Source organism: Piliocolobus tephrosceles, chromosome 20, assembly GCF_002776525.5.
Source record: "Piliocolobus tephrosceles isolate RC106 chromosome 20, ASM277652v3, whole genome shotgun sequence".
NCBI lineage: Eukaryota > Metazoa > Chordata > Mammalia > Primates > Cercopithecidae > Piliocolobus > Piliocolobus tephrosceles.
In genome coordinates, this window is record NC_045453.1 from 41,705,575 (window position 1) to 41,725,163 (window position 19,589).

General features: G+C 42.0%; 1 protein-coding gene across 4 annotated transcripts in view; it reads left to right on the forward strand.

Moving 5' to 3' along the window:
- The window catches only part of RALGAPA2 (Ral GTPase activating protein catalytic subunit alpha 2), a 323,453-nt gene that overhangs the window by 283,478 nt on the left and 20,386 nt on the right, over nucleotides 1-19,589 (forward strand). For all 4 annotated transcript variants that reach the window (XM_023217753.2, XM_023217752.1, XM_023217755.1 and 1 more), the window contains one exon: nucleotides 17,032-17,153. In XM_023217753.2, the coding sequence (XP_023073521.1) occupies nucleotides 17,032-17,153 (122 nt within the window). The remainder of the gene's footprint in view (nucleotides 1-17,031; nucleotides 17,154-19,589) is intronic.

Consider the following 19,589-nt stretch of genomic DNA (forward strand, 5'->3'; position numbering starts at 1 on the left):
AATGAGGGATTGAGAGAAGATGAACCTGGGCTGTCTGATGTGGATGGGCCACCACATTTGGGATCATACGCAGCCTCCTGGCCTTGGGAGCAGCGATACAGTTTTGCCTCACATATGAATTGTGAGGATCATCTCCATTGCTCTTCAAATAAAATACAAAATGGCTCCAAAGGACATTTTCCTCATCTAGGTCATGTCTCATGCCATTAATATAAAACTGCTGATTTAATGGAGCTGCTTTTGATCTATCAAGAAAAGTAATACCGAATTCAATTTGGCTATTTTTTTCTAAGAGTAAGTGTCTTAATTTGGAAGAGAATGATTTGATTATAATTTTAAGTAATATTGCAGTTAGATTTTTAGTCACGAAGGTGATATCAAGTGACTGTATGAGGCTTAAGTGTGGAAAGTCCCAGAGAATTCTGTGGGTTGGGAATTTTATCTTTAACAGCATAGGGGGCTGTTTCTGTTGTTTGTATATTGTATGAGTTTAGTCAGAATAGATGTTACAAGGAATTTTGCATATAAAATATAAAAGTAGACAGTTTTCATTGAAGAATAAAGTAGAATTATCCCAGAATATAAAGACATAAAAAGTTAAGATAAACACCCATCATTTTTTTCTGAAATTTTCTTTTTAAAACGTGTTATGTTGAGAGAATTTCTAATTCTGATCTCCTGACTGCAGCAGACTTTTTACCTGAATTCCTTCTGCCTTACTCTTAAAAGTTGAAAAGATTTGGGTACTCAGAGGTACCTGCTGAAATGCAGTAGAAATGTTGAATCTGTTGTTCAAATGTCAGACTCAGGAAGGACCAAATATCTGCTCTGCACTTGATGATACATGTTCTCCAGCCACAAAAGAAAACACTCCTTACAAAAAAAAAAAAATTCTTTTTTTCCCTTACACAATCCATCCTGGGCCAGATATAGTCATAGCTCAATAGAAAATTGCTTTCCTGTTACCGGCAACCTGTGTGGTCACTGGTATGACACTGCCCCATGTCGACTTGCAAGCTGAGGGGCCACTGCAGCAGGCGCATGGTAACGGCGCCCAGGAGCACTGGAGGACTTGAAGGACACACACAGCGCCCAGTGCTGTCCACCCCCACCCGAATGGGGTGCCAGGACCAGGGGCGGGAAGACAGCAGCCCCTGGGCTAGCCGGTTGGAGAGAGATCTAATGAAGGGATGAGTGACAGGGAAAGAGACATCTGCATAAATAAGTGCAGGATACAGGGCTGATGTGCTGTGCTGCAGAAGCCCCCACCCCACAAACAGAATGGAACACAGATGGGATTTAGTGAAACTGTCACTCCCGCCCCTGCTCTAACCCACAGGGAATTCTCTCACTGGCTTGTTAGAGCCAAAAATACTTGAAATGCAAGTATTGAGGTTTAATTTGCAGGAGAAAACAGTAAGTTTTCTTTCTCCTAAAGTTGTTGGATAATAGAGTCCCAGCTGGAGAGAGTGGAAGAAGGGCTACAATTTACTCCTTCAGCTTTCTATAAAATCACCAGTGAGTAGATGGAACTCGGCCTTCTGCTAGCTGTGGTCTCACTAGTCTTTTCTCTTGTTGGGAGAATTCTGATCATAAGAGGCAGGGCCATGACTGAGAGCCAGGCTCTCAAGTCAGGCTGCTGGTAGCATCTGAGAGAGGTGGAACAGAACACTTTTCCTCTCTGCTCTTCAATTTCCTCCTCTGCAAAAAGATTAGGATAGTACAAACCACAGGAGGAAGTTGTGAGGATTAAATGAGATAGATCCTATAAAACTTCAGCCCATTAAAAGCACTTGGTCATTTTCATCAGTACCATTATTTAAATGTAACCTTTGGTTGATGCAGCAGCCACAGAGATGCCTGGCCGGAGGCTCACTTATGCTCAGGATATAGTCTGATTCACATGCTGCAGACACCACACCTGAAGGGCTGTCAGAACAGGGACTTTTCCCTTTGGGGTGCATTTGTAAAAGGGCGTCCTGTATGCTGTGTGTTGCTGACAGTCTCTGAGAATATGTCAGTGACTATGCCTGAACTTCACACTGAGCCCTATTGCTTCTTAAGCCTTCCTCTAATATCATTACAGTGTTTCTCTTCCACAGGACTGTATGACACCTTATGGGGTTCTCAGCCCAGTGCCCTTCAGCCGGAGACTCGTTAGCAAACAGGTGGCTTCACTACCCCACTCAAACACCTAGACCTTCATCAAGACTCATTATTTTCAGCAGAGCTATATGTGTATATTTTTTTATTTACACAGCCTAGAATCAGATTAGCAGAAGGTTTAGAACAGTACAATTGAGCCTGTTATGCAACCAGAGTAAGTCATTCCAGCAGCCCCTGGGAATTTTCATGACCAGTCTTGACAGCAAACATAAAAATTTCAAACCACACTATATAAGTCACTTATATATACTTCCTGATCATCTTTTTTTTTTTTTTTTTTTTAACCTAACACCGAACGAAATGCTAGAACAGATGTAAAAGGAGTAAAAGAGGTCCTTTTGCCCTCTGGCTGCTCAAAACTACTTTCCATAATGTCATTGAAACCCGTATTCTCCACGCTCATCTGGTCATTTTGGTTTGCACGGGACCAGTGTCTGTTGAGGGGCCCAGCCATGCCTACAGATGGAGCAGCTCTTCAGAGTGCTGCAGATACAGACGTGCTCCAGGGCCATTTGTTGTGATGGCTCAACCCTTGTGTCCACTTAGTGTAAGCTTCTTCCTAAGTGAGCCGGTTGCATCACATACTATTACTGATAGCCAGAAATCAGTTGCGTTTAATATTAACTGGCCAACATACTTTTGCTGCTTCTGGTCATGGAGGAGCTTTGTGTTATTAGAATTCCCCCAAATTTCCAGTTAGGTTTCAATAATTGTGGCTTTTTTTTTTTTTTTTTTTTTTTTTTGCTCTGATGGGTCTGTGGGGTGTATTGAGTTTCAAGTGTAGGTCAGCAGTAATATTTATCACTCAGGTGTGCTATGCAACCCAGTGTACCACTCAAGCAGTATGAATAGGCCAGAAAGGCCACTTGGCAACCTTCACATCAGCTTCTTTCCTCATTTTGTAAGTCACTTTGATTTGGTAAACCCCTAACTTTTCTTGGAGTGTCTTCTTGACATCTGATAACTTGGTATCAGATGAATATCTTCCTGGAAAGCTGAGATGCCTTTAAGCTATTAAAATTATTTCATAGAAACATAGAAATACTGTTTTCTGCTCCCAGAGGTAGTGATATTTATGATTTTAAAATGCACAGAAGAAAAAACAAACATAGCTACAATTTTGTAAATACCATGAAAAGGAAATTTTGTAAACACCCAAAATTGCTTTCAGAAATGAAAAATGAAGAAAATCTGTACACAACTTGGTACAAACACTTTGGACCACAAAATTTGGTTGTGTCATGCCTGAGCCTAGTCTGATTTCATGTGGGCCTAAGAGATTGTTTATAGGTAACAATTAAGAATGTCTCGAAGGAATGCATAACCAGAGTATCTGCTACAGATGTTTTCTTAAACTTGTCAGTTTCATTTACTTGTTATCTATCATATATCATATATCATCATGATCCTATTTCATTTATAGAATCAACCTAGATATAAACTATTCTGTAGGCCAAATGAAAGTGACTTTTGCCTTCAAAATAGAGTGGTTGAAGAGTAAGCATTGGATAATTCACTTCAAATTGTGTTGCACTAAATAATACCTGTAACGTATTTTACTGAATAATTTTTTTCTCTTAGAGTCAGTGATGACAGAACCAGAGTTTACAATTCATGTGTATTGCTCTTTAAATGTCTACTCTTTTTATACTTTGCTACAAACAGGATTTAAGACATTTAGAGACGGTTCTGCATTTCTAATTATTTTCCATTTTGTTGTCACTTCCTGGATATTACATGCCCCGAAAATGTCAGCAATGGTCCTTTCTATATTAAGGTTGGGAGTACATTTTTTAGCTTCTAACACATGATGTCTTTAGGATGAGTGAAAATCTGTGAAAGAGAAACACAGTTCAAGTGACATTGACTCCCTTCCTCCTAGAAATCAAGGTATTGGCATCAGCATGGCAGAACTCAGGGCTTCTATTGTTCATATTGATTTGTCACTTTTTCAGCCGTTTTCATCATTGAAGTAGCCTGTTGAATCTTTTCTCACTCAATTTGACAGCACTTTCTCTAGACTTGAAATAGGCTGAATGACTAATTTTCTTGTCACTTACATTTTTACTGATGTGAGACTTTGAGCGACAGTGTCACAGGGCATTTTCTCACTTGGTGATTTACAGAAGGTGAGGCGCACTGGGAGAACTGGAGAAGATGGAAATGGAAAATGCTATAATTAAGGATGTGCTCCTTCACAAATCAATCCCCTGGGAAGAACTGATTTGAACATTTCTAATAACAGTATAGTCCAAATCCATTGCATGTGTGGAGCGCCTCAGATTCTAGGAGGGAGACCTTCAGCTCCCTACGCCGGAAGGACATGGGAATATGAGAACAGACCATCTCCAAAAGTCTGTAATTTAATAGCCTGAAGAAAATCTTTTTCTCATTTCCATTTGCTCTTATCATTTCCTCAGAATTATTCTTAAACTTGGTTATATGGTATTTTCTTCTTTTTGAGCAGTAGTGGACTGTTTCTCTCCAGGAGTGTATCATTAGGGTTTGAAACTTAATCTAATATCTTATACCTCCATGTGTTTAATTTCCTTTTCCAAAACATCCATTTTATTTGGTTACATGGTTGAGTAAAGTCATCCTCTTTACCCGTTACCAGGCTGTGACATTTACTTTCAGTGATTCATTTATTTGCAGCCTTAAACAGTCCTAGAATTTAAATTTGCATTATATTGAAAGAGAAATAAAATCTTGTGAAAATGTTGTATGGCTTTAGGATGTAACTGGCATCTGTTCCTGTCTTGCTCATTATGGAATTTTATCCATTTGTTTAGTTATTAAATGTGACCTGAGCCCACCTGTGGAGCATGTGCCTTTGAGGCAGGTACCAGGGAAGTACATGGGAGCTGAGGCTCTGCAGGAACCCTGCTGCTTCTCCTTCCAGATGCTTCTCCCTGGGATCTGGGAAATGGCTGTCTCCCACTCCCTCCATATCCCTTGACTGCTCTTTCACTTCTGCCTACCCTCTGGTGGGGTGGGGGTGGTTCCCTAGCATTGCATTCTCCCCTTTTCTCCTTCAAGATCATCTCCAAACCCATGACTCAGCTCTTCAGCTCTGGCCCGGGCCTCTCTGCTGAGTCCCAGTCAGCACTTCCCCGAAGTTCTCTCCCAGAAATCCTTTGGGCTCCTCAGACTCCTCCACTCAACCCTGCCTTCCTCCTCAGGTCCCCCTTTCTGTCCCACCCTCCTGGTCACTTACACCTTGATCCCAGGGTTTTGTCCAGAATCCATCTCCATCTCTTACCGTTGGTGAGCACCCCAAGTCCAAGTGGGTCTGCCCCGCATTGTGCCACTTCCTCCCCTGCATTGTCTCCCTGCCCTGTTATCTCTCAGGCGCAGATCAGGTCCTGCCGTTCATCTATTTTAAAACCTTTGGAGATTCCCAGTTGCCACAGGCTGGTGTTGCTTCTTCCTTTCTGTAACCAGCCCATTGCAGTCTGACCAAGACCTACTCCTCATTCCCGTGAATCGCTCCACCCACCAGCTTCCTAGAACTCACTGTCCACTTGTCTTTCCATGTAAGCTGTGAAGGACAAAACTATGTCTTTTTCATCCTCCAGCTGCTAGAACAGTCCTGGCACATGGTCTGCTGCTCTTACTGTGTCTTCCATGATTAAATGATTCAGCCACTGTCTGCCTAGAAGTCTTTTGCTCTGCCAGGCCATCCTTTCATTTGTTCTCTCATGTGGTCAGTGAAGATCTTTTTATTAGCAGGCCTTCCTCACAATACATAGTGTGCACTGTGTACCACTAGGCATTTTGGGGGGCAGTTTTTTTGAGACAGGGTCTCATTCTGTCGCCCAGACTTCAGTGCAATGGCATAATCAGAACTCACTGCAGCCTCAACTTCCCAGGCTCAAGTGATCCTCTCACCTCAGCCTCCAGACCAGCTGGAACCACAGGCATGTGCCATCACTCCCGGCTAATTTTTTGGTTTTTTGTAGAGACAGGGTCTCACTATGTTGCCTAGGCTAGTCTCAAACTCCTGGCCCCAAGTGATTTTCCCCCCTTAGTCTCCCAAAGTGCTGGGGATTACAGGGGTGAGCCACTGCACCCTGCCTGGGGGCATTTATTTTATTGAGCTGTAATTCACAGATCATAGCGTTCACCCTTTTAAAATGTATAATACAGTGGTTTTTTGTATATTCACTGAGTTTTTCAACCATTGCCACTTCCAATTCCACAACATTTTTATCACCCCAAAAAGAAACTGAATACCCATTAACTGTCATGCCACATACTCCCCTCCCTCCGGCCCCAAGCAGCCACTGATTTCCTTTCTGTCTATATTAATTTGCTTATTCTGGACATTTATATAAATGAAGTCCCACCATATATGGACTTTGGCATCTGACTCCTTTCACTTAGCAGAGTGTTTGCAAAGTCCATCCATGTAACAGCCGGTATCAATACTTCATTCCTTTTTATGGCTGAATAACATTTTATTGTATGATATATTACATTTTGTTTATCCATTCATCAGTTTGCAGGCAAGGGGGTTGTTTCTAGTTTTTGCTGTAAATAATAGTGCTCCTATGAACATGTGTTGGCAAGTTTTTGTGTGAACATGTATTTTCAGTTCTTTTGGGTACTGAACTTCTAGGAGTAGAATTGCTGGATCATCTGTTAACTTTTTTTTTTTTTTTTGAGACAGCGTCTCGCTCTGCCCCCAGGCTGGAGTGCAGTGGCCAGATCTCAGCTCACTGCAAGCTCCACCTCCCAGGTTCACGCCATTCTCCTGCCTCAGCCTCCCGAGTAGCTGGGACTACAGGCGCCCGCCACCTCGCCCGGCTAATTTTTTTGTATTTTTAGTAGAGACGAGGTTTCACCATGTTAGCCAGGATGGTTTCGATCTCCTGACCTCGTGATCCGCCTGTCTCGGCCATCTGTTAACTTTTTGAGGAACTGCCAAACTGTTTTCCACAGTGGCTGCACTTTATTTATTTATTTATTTATTTATTTATTTATTTATTTATTTATTTATTTATTTATTTTTGAGACAGTTTTGCTCTTGTTGCCCAGGCTGGAGTGCAATGGCGCAATCTTGGCTTGCCGCAACCTCCGCCTCCTGGGTTCAAGCAATTCTCCTGCCTCAGCCTCCTCAGTAGCCGGGATTACAGGCATGCGCCATCACGCCCAGCTAATTTTATTTTTTAATAGAGACAGGGTTTCTCCATGTTACTCAGGCTGATCTCGAACTCCTGACCTCAGGTCATCCACCCGCCTCGGCCTCCCAAAGTGCTTGGATTACAGGCATGAGCCACTGCGCCTGGCCTGTGGCCGCACTTTATATACCTGCCAGCAAGGTATGAGGATTCCAATTTCTCCACATCTTCTCCTCGTCCTCACTGGTTATTATTGTTGCTTGTCCTTTTGATTATAGTCATCCTAGTAGACATGAGGTCGTATCTTATTATGGTTTTCGTTTCCATTTCCCTAATGACTAGTGGTGTTGAGCATCTTTTCATGTGTTTACTGGCCATTTGCATATCTTCTTTAGATAAATGTCTGTGTACATCCTTTTTCATTTTAAAACTCAGTTGTCTTTAGTGTTGATCTGTGAGAGTTCTTTATATATTTGAGATACAAGATCCTTATCATTTAAATGGTTTGCAGATGTTTTCTCCTATTCTGTATGTTGCCTCTTCACTTTCTTTGGCCACTGTTCAAAACATTGCTCAGAAACGAAAATGTGTCATTTTCTTGTGTGTCCTCTATTCCAAAAGCGACCAGTAGTGGGGAGCAGCAGAAGAAATCAGCTAATTAGTTTCCTAGTTTTGTAAAATATTCTTAGCCATTCCTTCTCCGAGCTCAGACTCTGCCACAGTAGGGTCATTTTTTTTACTAGGTTTAAAATGTATCCATGTTTTACACCTTTGAAACAGGGTAAGCTGTCGTTAAGTCATCTCATTTTTGTAAGTTTCTGTGAGCCCAATATCTGTCCTGTGGGAGGGTCATGCCTGCCTCCTTGTGTGTAGCGCCTCATTCTCTGCCTCATCAGAGAACCTGCTTCTGCTCCATTTCCTCTTCCCTCCATGCCAGGGTATGTGTGTCACCCAACGTTGCCCTCTCTCTGTCACGCCATAGTCCTTCATGGTTATGCTCAAGGCCATTCTCAAAAGTTCTGGTCATTTCAAGCCTGCAAGTAACATTCTTACCTCTTCCACATGCCCAAAAGATGTATGTCATCCACTTCTGAAAAATACAAAGAATAAGTAAGGTATTGAAATATTTGGACAGGCGCATTGATTGAATGTATAGATGCCAGTCAGCCTTGACCTCTTCCAAACTAGAGGACACTCGGGACCCTCCTTAGTGGTGCAGTTCCTCTAAGGGCAATATAGCAACGTAAGTGACATCATGTTGCTTCCTTGCCTCAAGCCATTCGCGCCTCCTGTGCCCAGGCCCAGCCTGTCTTTCACCTGTACCTCCTGCACCCTCTTACTACCCCATGGCCCCAGTCTCCTTTCTCCTCCTGAAGCATCCCAAATTCCTTCCCGCTCATGGCATTCTTTGTGCCTGAACTGCTCTTACACTCGTTACCCCACTTCATCCCTGCTTGGTTAGCTGCTTCCCTCCCATCAGAGACTTCGTTGAGCTTATCTCCTTCTTTCCTTCCCGGTACTGATGTAATGACTGTTTGCCTTATTCCCTGGACTTGTCCTTTAACTAGTGTTCAATCTGCCTCCCTGCTAGAATTCAGGCTTGCTGGGGGCAGGAGTGACATCTGTCTTGTTCCCTAATTACATGCCCATTACCTAGCACAGGGGAGCACTCAATACATATCTCTTGAATGGATGAGCGCTTGAATGAAGGTGGATTTGCTTTTTGAAAATAGCACAGCCACTTGAGATCCAGTTCTCTGAGCAGACTAGGATAATGTATAGAAATCTATGCTTAAGCCCATGAATATATGTAGTATTCTGACCATTCTCAGATTCAGCTGGTTTTGTCATTCTTAATGCATAATAATTCTAACAACAGTTAGAATTTTATAGAAATGCACTTTTATTTTTTGGAGCATTGTTTCCCTCCCCCACAGGTGGCATTAATATCCCTGTTTGATTTGAGCTTTTTGAATCCCTTCTGTCAGAGTTCCCAACAACTTTCTGAAAATTTTGAGCTCTGACATTCTGGTCTACTTCTGGAATGAAATCCCTAAAAATAGTACTGTCTCTTTTCTGCTTTCTCTGTGTCTGAGTCAAGTGGACTTCTTTGTAATCATCGTCAACTCTAACACCCAAACACATACCTTTTATATTAGCCTTCGACTTGAAGCTCATTCTATCCTTCTGATGGGTGAGAAAAGATTCATTTGATTAGTGCTTTTTCATTCTATCCAAATTGCCCATTTTTATTATGAAATATTTATGCAGACTAGAAGATGTGTCATTTACATACGTTCGAAGGAACACCAAAACGTGTCCCAGTACTGACACCCACTTGCACCAGCCAATATATTTGAGACCCTCCCAGGTACCACCCCTCCACACCCCAGAGGTAATCCCAGGTTATTATTTCCTTGCTCTTCATCATTTGCCTACATATGTGTATAGCCCTAAGCAATATGTTTCACTTAACCTGTTTTTAAAATATATATAGGCCGGTTAAGGTGGCTTAGGCCTGTAATCCCAGCACTTTGGGAGGCTCAGGTGGAAGGATCACTTGAGGCCAGGAATTCAAGACCAGCCTGGGCAACATAGTGAGACCCCATTGCTACAAAATATTTTAAAACTTATCCAGGCATGATGATGTATGTCTGTAGGCCCAGCTACTCGGGAGGCTGAGGTGGGAAGATTGCTTGAGTCCAGGACTTCAAGGTTGCAGTGAGCTATGATGGCTCCACTGCACTCCATACTAGGTGACACAGTGAGACCCTATCTACAAATAAATAAATAAATAAATAAATAAATAATAAAATGTGCAGCAGTAGAATTGCACTCATGTGTCCTTCAGTGACTGGCTTTTTTGGTTGAGCATTATTTTCTTTTTTTTTTTTTTTTTTGAGACGGAGTCTCACTCTGCCGCCCAGGCTGGAGTGCAGTGGTGCGATCTCGGCTCATGCAAGCTCCGCCTCCCGGGTTCATGCCATTCTCCTGCCTCAGCCTCCCGAGTAGCTGGGACTACAGGCGCCCGCCACCTCGCCCGGCTAGTTTTTTGTATTTTTTAGTAGAGACGGAATTTCACCGTGTTAGCCAGGATGGTCTCGATCTCCTGACCTTGTGATCCACCCATCTCAGCCTCCCAAAGTGCTGGGATTACAGGCTTGAGCCACCACGCCCGGCCGAGCATTATTTTCAATTTTATCCTTATTAATACACATGCCTATAGTTCATTAATTTTCACTGCTATATAATATCCCATTGTGTGACTGCATTTATCCATGAATGTTAAAAATAGTGTCCTTTTTCTTTTTTGCTGCTGTCTGTAATATGTTATAAACGTTCTGAACCAAGCACCTATATACCAGAGCTCACATACGGAGGAGCGGAATTGCCAGTCCACAAGCACGCACATCTTTTCTTCCCTGGATAAGGTCAGATTGCTCTCCCAAGAAGCCAGGCCAGTTACTTCCCAGCAGCAGGTTCTTGGGGCTCCTGTGCCCATGTGCTGTCTGACATTTGGCATTATTACATGTTCTGTGTTTGGCCACTCTGGGATATATAAGATGGTATTTTGTTGTGATTCTCATAATCCCTGATCATTAATGATATTGAGCAACTTAATTGCCAGTCATGGTTTATCTCTTGGTTGCCCATCTTTCTAGTAGGTTATTTGACTTTTTCTTATGGATTTGCTAGGCGTTCTTCTTATATTCTGGCACCTACCCCTTGCCAGCTCTCAGTTGCAGATGTTTCCTCCCATATTGTGCCTGGTAGTTCTGCCTTCTTTACAGTATTGTGGTAAACAGGAGTTCTTACTTTGAATGTGATCAGATGTACCAGTCTTCTCCCTGTGGTTCATGTTTTGCTTTCTTAAGAGATCTATCCGTACCCCAAGGTCATAGAGAGTTTGCCCCATACATTATTCTAAAAGTTTTTATCATGCAGTTTTTAAAATCTAAATAGAATTTTACTTCAAATTGAACTCTCTAACCTCTCCTTACAAGTTGCTATTGCCTATAATACATCTAGCTGTCTCATAGCTTAAAACAATGGACATGAATTTCAGGCATTCATTTGTCCACACAGTAAATATTATGTGGGGTGCTTTTAAGCTAGGTTGTACGAGTGACATAAAAGAATAAATTTCTGTTGACATAAATTTGATGAACCTGACTCATATGGTGTCCTCAAGGAATTTACTGAAGTAAACGATGGTCCCAAAAAACATATGTCTGTGTCCCAGTTCCTGGAACCTGTGAATGTTAACTATTTGATTCAAGGCTGTGTGCTGATATAAGTAAGTTAAGGATCTTGAAATGAGGAGATCATCCTGGGTTATCCAGGAGAGCAGTAAATCCAGTGAGGAGTGTCCTTTTAAGAGAGACACATAGAATAGGAAAAGGCCATGTAGCCATGGAGGCAAAGAGTGGAGTCAATGCAGCCCCACGAACGCAGACAGCCACCTGGAACTGGAAGAAGCGTGAACAAAATCTCTCCTGCAGCCTCTGCTGTCATCTTGATTTTGGACCTGTGGTCTCCCAAAACTAGTGAGAAAATAAATTTCTGTTGTTTTAAACCACCCAGTTTGTGGTCATTTCCAGCAGCCACAGAAAGCTAACATAAGGAGGCTTAAGATGGTCATACGTGGTAGCTATTTAGCCAGAAGTTTTCAACCTTTTCCACACCCTAGTGTACTCAAGGGATGGGACAGTGGCAGCAGAACTCGGGAGCACCAGAACTTTTGAGAGGGGTACATGGATGGCCGAAGCGTCCCAGATGGTTCTGAAACATGACATTCCCTCTTCGGCAGGTCACTGCTATGGGAGTTAGAGTCTGCAGAGTCATGAGAATGGCTAGCTCCAGGCTTGCTTGTGCCAGTGATAAGAGGCTGCATGAGTTCAGAAAGAAAACTGGAGTGGGTATGCAAATTGTTATAGCACACACACACCGATGTCAGGAAGCTGCCTGTGTCCGGGGTCAGTTTGCCAGTCTGAGCATCATGTCCGCTCTTGGGAAATTTAGAGAAGGTTCAGGCAAAAAGGGTTTCAAGGGTTGAAAAAATATAGTCTGCAACATAGTCTCTTCCAAACATTTCCCTTTATTTCTTTGATAAAAGAAGCTTGAAAGTGCTAAACAACAGTCAACAAACACGTAGCCTGAATAAGTAAAAAGAAATTAAAATGGAATAGTTGTTGTTTTGTTGTATTTTATAAAGACAGCATGGTCTGGGTATAGACGCAGCTTACACATATGCACTCAGGTTTACATTATGGGTTGATTATTGTAGCTCATGTATACTTAAGTCAGTTGATTTGTCTCATTTGGAGTTTAGTTCCCAACCTCACACAAGATCTTGAACTTAACACTATTTATTCTAGAATTCAAGATATTAGATGAAAGCAGTCAAGGTTAGAGGACCTGGGCTCTAGCCTTAATTCCATTACTACGTCACTGTGATTCAAGAAAATTACTTGAACTCTCGGAGCTCTCATTACCTGAGCAGTAAAACGGGGACCATAGGACTTCCCCGCTCATGAGGGTATAGCCTGAAGGGGGTTTGCTTGCCATGGAGCCTGACATGGAACTCTCCTCTGGTTTACCTACTACATTCTTTCTGCAACAAAACCCTAGGCCCACATGGTAGAGGCAGGGAGCGGTCAATCCAGATTTATCATGCTTTTCTTTTTGTGCTGGAACCCGGGTAGATGCTTCATATATAGGATTCTATTTAATCTTCCCAGCCATCCTGAGAACAGGGGTTGGTGTCCCCATTTTACACATAAGACAACTGAGGCTGGGAGTTGGAGCGGCTTGCCTTTGCTGTCTCACGTGTAAAATGGGGACATCAACACCTGGCAGGGAAAAGAGCAACTGGGGTTCAAACCCTGCCTTCCTTCCACCAAAATACAAGCTTCTTCCTGACTGTTATGCTGCTGCTGTCATTTCTAAAAATTAAAACAAACAATGAGAGTAAAGTTGAGGGACAGGTTCAGATTCTCAGACTCTTACAGCTCTGCAGATTCAGCAGGGTGTGTCTTGAGAGTCTCAAGAAGTTCTCTTGGAAATTTTTGATAAAATGTAACCAGTAATGGCATATAACCTCTTTAGTAAAGTAGGAGAATAATATTAATTTTTTTTTATTTTTTATTCTAGAGACAGAATCTTGCTATGTTGCCCAGGCTGGACTCAAACTCTTGGGCTCAAATGATCCTCCCACCTCAGCCCCTGAGTCACTGGGGCTACACACCTGTCTCTTAATCAAAATTCTTGGTGAAAATTCGTATGTGAAAATATGAGCAGAATGAGTGGCTAAAGAAACTGAGAAATATCCAGAAGCCAAGATGGGTTTCTGGTCAGTAATTTGAATGTTCCCTGAATTGAGTAATCCAGGGGAAAACTGCTCTTTAAAAAAGTACTTTGTTGTGTGTGACTTTGAATGAGATAATAATTCAGAACAGAATTAAAAGTTACACATTTGTTAGTAGACTTTTTAAGAGAACAAAAGGGCCATGGCTCGTATTGAAACAGGGATCAGATTTGTGACCCGGTGCCTCTTTCCGTGAAAGGTCTTTGACCGTCCAAGGATGGACATTATTCCAGCATTCACTTCACATTTTAACATGTCTTACATGTGAAAAGCTTACAAGCATTTTGATGTCTGAATTATAAATGCCCTTTGTTATAGAAAGCAACCAGCATTGAAGCCCTAAGGATATTAGGTAAGAAAATGTCAGATGATACTGCTCCAAATTCCCCTCGCTAGTAGGTCTACTAATTAATACAGTTAAGATCCCAGTGCTGTGTTTTTTATGGCTACTAAAGGAAATGATTTTTGGCACCCACAGGCTCCTTGGCTGTTTCTAAATGCCGCCAGAGCTAAGGGGATATTTGTTTACTCTTTGTCAGGGTGTTTACATGCCCTGGCTTGGGCCATGAGCGAAAATGTATTTGATGATCTCCTGGTCTCACCCCAGTCCCTAATGGATGTTTGTCTAAATGACAGCACCCAGTTTAGCACTGTTAACACTCCAGTTAGTGGGCGGGAGAGTGTGGGCCGTGTGTGACAGTCGGGGGCATGGATGGCAGGGTCAGGAACCTTCTCTGAAGGAAACACTTCCTCCTCCAGGATCCAGTTCTGGAAGCACCTTTGTGTTTTCTCTGTCTCCTACTGCCTTAATTTAGGAGTCAGACTATAAATATTCATTGAATCAGAGAATCTCACAACTTCATTATTACTCCTCTAAATACAGTGCTGGACTTTCTCTAAGGAGCCCAGATCTCTCAGCCTTGACAAGGACAAGCTTACAACAATTGGATAGTGCCATCCAGGGTAGGGACAGTGGGCTGCCATCTGGGGTCAGTTCATATTGTATTATGCAAAACGGCCCTTTGTAGGTTTGATCATGAGCTTGATTCACATAACCAGCCACTTTCCAGATATGTGGCTTCCATAGAGTAGTTAGCAAAATGCACACGCATTTCCTTTTTGTTCACCATTGTCCCAAGCACTATATGTGGATGTGTTGGACGCAGTGGGGCCTTTCAGGAAACAGCAGGACGATGCTAGGCAAAGCATGACAGGTCTTTAGAGGGACATGCCTGCTCTAACCCAGGCCCACAAGCAGACGATGGACTGAAAGGGGGAGCCATGAATTGAGCGTTGACAGCGGGCCACGGCGGTCCGAAGGCTCAGGTGGTTGTCAGCCATAAGTTTAGCTCAGCTCTTTGAGTAATTTGTCACGCCTCGCTCAGCCCCTGCTGGGCCAGCACGTGCCAGCTTAGTGTCAGAGTGCCTGTTCGCCAGACGGCCACTCAGGCCTAACGTCCTGCTGTTCCCTGGACCAGCGGCTTGCTGGGGCCGTGCACGGAGGGCCGAGCCATGGCGACAGCCAAGTGCTGTGCAGAATAAGTGTGTTCATAATGAGACGTGAATGGCATTAGTGGGTCCCTCTAGAATTGGGCCTGAGCAGGCGCCTCTCGCTGAGGAAGTTTGGCAGCCTGTTCATTAAGGCGAGTCACCAGGAGTTCAGCCCACAGTCGAGAAGCCAGTTCAGGCTCATGCTGCCCAGGCCTTGGGCGGTTGTGCCCATCTATATAAAAGATCATAAATCATTAGAGGGGCCACTTTGGAAATCTTCAAACTTATTTTCCTCGCTTGAGGTTGCATAGAGCAAGCAAGCTTATGGAGAAATTCTGGCAGCATGCTGTCCAGTAGTGCTTTCCACGGTGACAGGCGTGTCCTATATCTGTGCAATCCAGTATAGAACCCCTAGCCACATGTGGCTATTGAGTGCTTAAAATATATCTAGGTGGGGGGGGGGGGGGGGGGGGGGGCAAAGCAACTGAATTGTAGCTTTTTCTTTTAATTAATTCAGATTTAAAATGAGATAGCCACGTGTGGCTCTTGGCTACTGTATGGGATAGCACAGCCCTAGAATGCCTCTGGTCTCCTCATGGTATGAAAATTATCCTCTGAATATAACTGAAGGAGTAGGGAGAGGAAGAGCCTGCATTTAGAGATCGGTGTGCACCCTTTGCCATAAGAAAGTAGAAAAGTATTTGGCCATTTAAAAACACATGCTCTCTTGAAAGCTGATTGAAAGGGCATAATTGTCAGCAACTTGTATTTTTAAAGAGGCCATTTTGAAAAGATAGTTTGGAAATGTAGTGAGAAATGCTAGAGTTACTTTTCTTCTTCTGGAGCTGCAAATAATAAACTGATGGTGATCCACATTCCCTGTGTTCCTGGAGAATTAGCATGATTTTTAAAACGACTGAAACATGTCTTTTAGCTTTTGCATTGATAATGAGGAAGGGGAAAATGAGACGTCATGCGGACTTCCCCAAGTGTTAATTCATAACATCGTATGTGCAGTGCCTCCATCCATTGTCGGATTGTTCTGACGTTATCCTGTTACTGGAAGTGCATGATTCACCTTCTGAGGAAACAGAAGCCACACACAAAAGGGGAAGATTTGCTTTTTGCCCTGTGAAAGCCTGCCACACGCAGGGGTCCTATTAAGACAGCTGGAAAGTTGCTTCAGTGTGTTACGCTTGTAAGTTTTATTGGTGACTGGTTTTTGATTACACATTTGAATGCTATGTGTTCCAGACTGCAGTGTTAATTAAAAGGCAGTAGTCTTTTTTTTTAAAATTGCACTGTACACTCTTGGTAGATTCTCTCACATAGTAGTTCTTATTTTCCAATGTTCACAGCTTGTCTTGGTTAGAGGCTCTGATGTGCCCTCAGAGTATATCTTCCTAGCCTTCTCTCTTCCCAGTAACTTGCATCTTCTTATTTTTAAGAAGCGTCTGCACTGTTATATTACCAAGTTGCTTGAAGTATCAACTCATGTCAATAGGCTAAGAATGTTTTATCCACTGAAATAGGACGTAAAAGATCTACCATTGTCAGTGGAAAGAGATGCTGTTGCAATCAGTGTCTCCTGTTTTTGTTTAAATCAGCCCTAATGATCTTATGATGTTATTCTGTAACTGTTGCCTTATATGTTTTCTAGTATTGCTAGTATTGAATGCAATTAAAGTCTAAGAGAAACTTAGGTCTGAAAACCAGAATTTTGGTATGCATTATGACTAATATTTAATTTTCTGCAAGATGGTAAACAACCTGCAGGATACTTTTTTACACAGAAAAAAATGCACAACAGTATTGAAAGTGAATTCTGTCACTGCTCTGCATGCCACTTTGCACACACACTTTTTCCTTAACCGGTTACCACAGCTATGAAGAGCGAGCTCTGTATCTCGAAGCAATAATTGAGAACCACCGCGAAGTCATGACATTCGAGGATTTCGCAGCCCAAGTCTTTTCTCCCTCTCCCAGCTACTCCCTCAGCGGAACGGGTGAGTGTCTACATTATTCTTCTCTCACGTGCTTAAGACGCATTCGAGCAGCAGATGTACACCTGTTTTTCACAGATAAATGCTTGCAAATTTAAGAAGAGCATTCTCCCTCTGAATCAACTAATGAATATCAAAAGGAATGATGACATTCATTTTAATTTGTTTTGTATTCGAGCTGTTCACTCAGTTCCTTTCTTCAGCTATCCTGTTAACCTTCAAATCTAGCAAGGTTAATGAACTTTTTCTCAGTAATGTGCTCCGGTTCATTCAGGAGTGTGGGTTTCTTGCTGAGCTGGGAATATGTTGTTTAAAAGCGATGCCCGAATCAGTGCTTGCTTATCAAAAAAGAGTTCCTCACAGTGGAAGCCGTTGCTACTAATGCTAAATGGGGATTATGCTGCCGAGATACGAGGGTCAGGGATTAATGCAGGAGACATGGAAGGACAGTGTCCCGGGGTCCATCATTACAGCAATGCAGTGTGCGTGTGTCTCTCTGGAGTGGTCTGTGTCATGTGGACAAGCCGCCGACCGGAGCAGCACCTGGTGTGGAACCCGTTTAGAAACTAGCTTACAATAATTTTCATTTATTAGGGCCAGTGGAAAATTGTGAAAGTTTCCATAGATTTCCTTGTTTTTAGGTTTTTATTCTTTTTATATTTCCAGCTTGGGGGGAAAAATACATGTACCGCCACTTGAACAGATTATATGATTACTGTGTGTTTCTTTCAAATAATAGAATTATTACTTGTAAATTTCTGCATATAATTACAGATTAATTGCCTTTCAGAGAGTAAATGGGATATTTAGCCAATGCATGTTGAAATTCTCAGTGAGGAGCTTCCTTCTTCCACTGCTTTAGATGCAACTGTTAGAGTGCTTAATAGATTTCTAACCTGTGTCAATTGTCTCTGAACACTGCCTTACTTCTCCTATTCTGATTCGTTAACAAATATCTTATACACAAAGTGAAAAAAAATTAAATCCAGTGAAATAAATCACTTACAAATAAAATCAGCCATGCATCATTGTTTAACATCGCTGGCCTCAATCCTCGCCTCTCCGAGCTTTGTTGGGAGATAAGAGGGAGAGGCACGCACTTGCGCAGGGAGCCAGGAGCAGCAGGCAGAAGGCTTGGGAGATAAGCAGGCTGGCAGAGGTGCAGGAGCAGCACGATTTGCATAATCACGCCTCTGCTTCCTGGTGAGGCGTCAAGGAACACTGGGATGGCCTCTATTGATCTTTGTTGAACTGGAATACTAAGCAACATGAGAAAAGCTTATAACTTAAAGCTTTGATTAATGTTTCTTACATTAAAAAAGTGGAACAGCTGTGAACTGAATTCTTTTATACACTCTGCCAACATCTATCTAAGACAAAAAAAAATTCGTTTCAAGGGAAATGAAGATTTCATACTCAGTCTGGCTAGAGATTTTAAATTGTTTCTAATTTTTCATGGAAGAACATGAGGGATCTGTAGCAAAGCTAATTTTAAAAAGATCTCATTTAGCTTTTTCCCACCCTCATGAGATTATTCCCCTCTTCGTGAGGACTTGATTTTTCAGTGCAGGTTGTTTTTTGTTTCTTGTTTTTTTGTTTGTTTGTTTCTTTTAACTCTTGAGAAAGCTTTTTAATTTCTTAAAATTAAACATGTAAATAATAACTAGATGTTTTCATTCCTTAACTGTTACATTCTTAAGATTATTAAGATATTATCAAAATGAATAATGATGGACCTTGTTTTCTATGTATATTTTAGCCTCTATATAAACTAATTTGATCTTTTCCAAACATTCATAATTATTTAAACTAATTGAAATGGGGGAGATTCTAGGAGCAATTCGAGTTTTTAAGAACTCTACTTGGAGAGGATTGTCAATGGGCTTCTTCAAGAATGTCATATTTTTGAAAATTGCTTACCAGAATAAAGATTCTGACAGCATGTGAGGGTGGGCATTGGAACTTTTCTAAAAGGAACATGAAACCAAACATGGAATATCAAGACAAATGCTACTCCCTCCACTTTTCAAATTATTAACATCAGTATTACATTTCATAGTGTTCATGGTTTAAGGTATTCAGTGTTGAGTGGGAAAATTTTGTATACGTCTATCATACCTATCCTTAAGTGTGATTTTTTAAGTCTAGGCATAATGTTCTGTTTTAATTCTTTGCATATCTCCTCATAACACTGAGCAGGAAGGAAGTAGATATAATCTTGATTTGAACTGAAATGTGGGGCAGTACAATGAGGACGGAGCATTTCAGCACCATAGACAAGCACGTTTTCAGAAGCATCTTCTCATTTACATACTGGCTTCGCTTTTGAAGAATCCCTGTCCACTATCTGTTACTACTTCTACAGATGAAAACATTTGTCATTTGTTTACACTGTTATGTTCTCGGGACAAGTGCGATCAAACCCAGATGAGCCAGCCA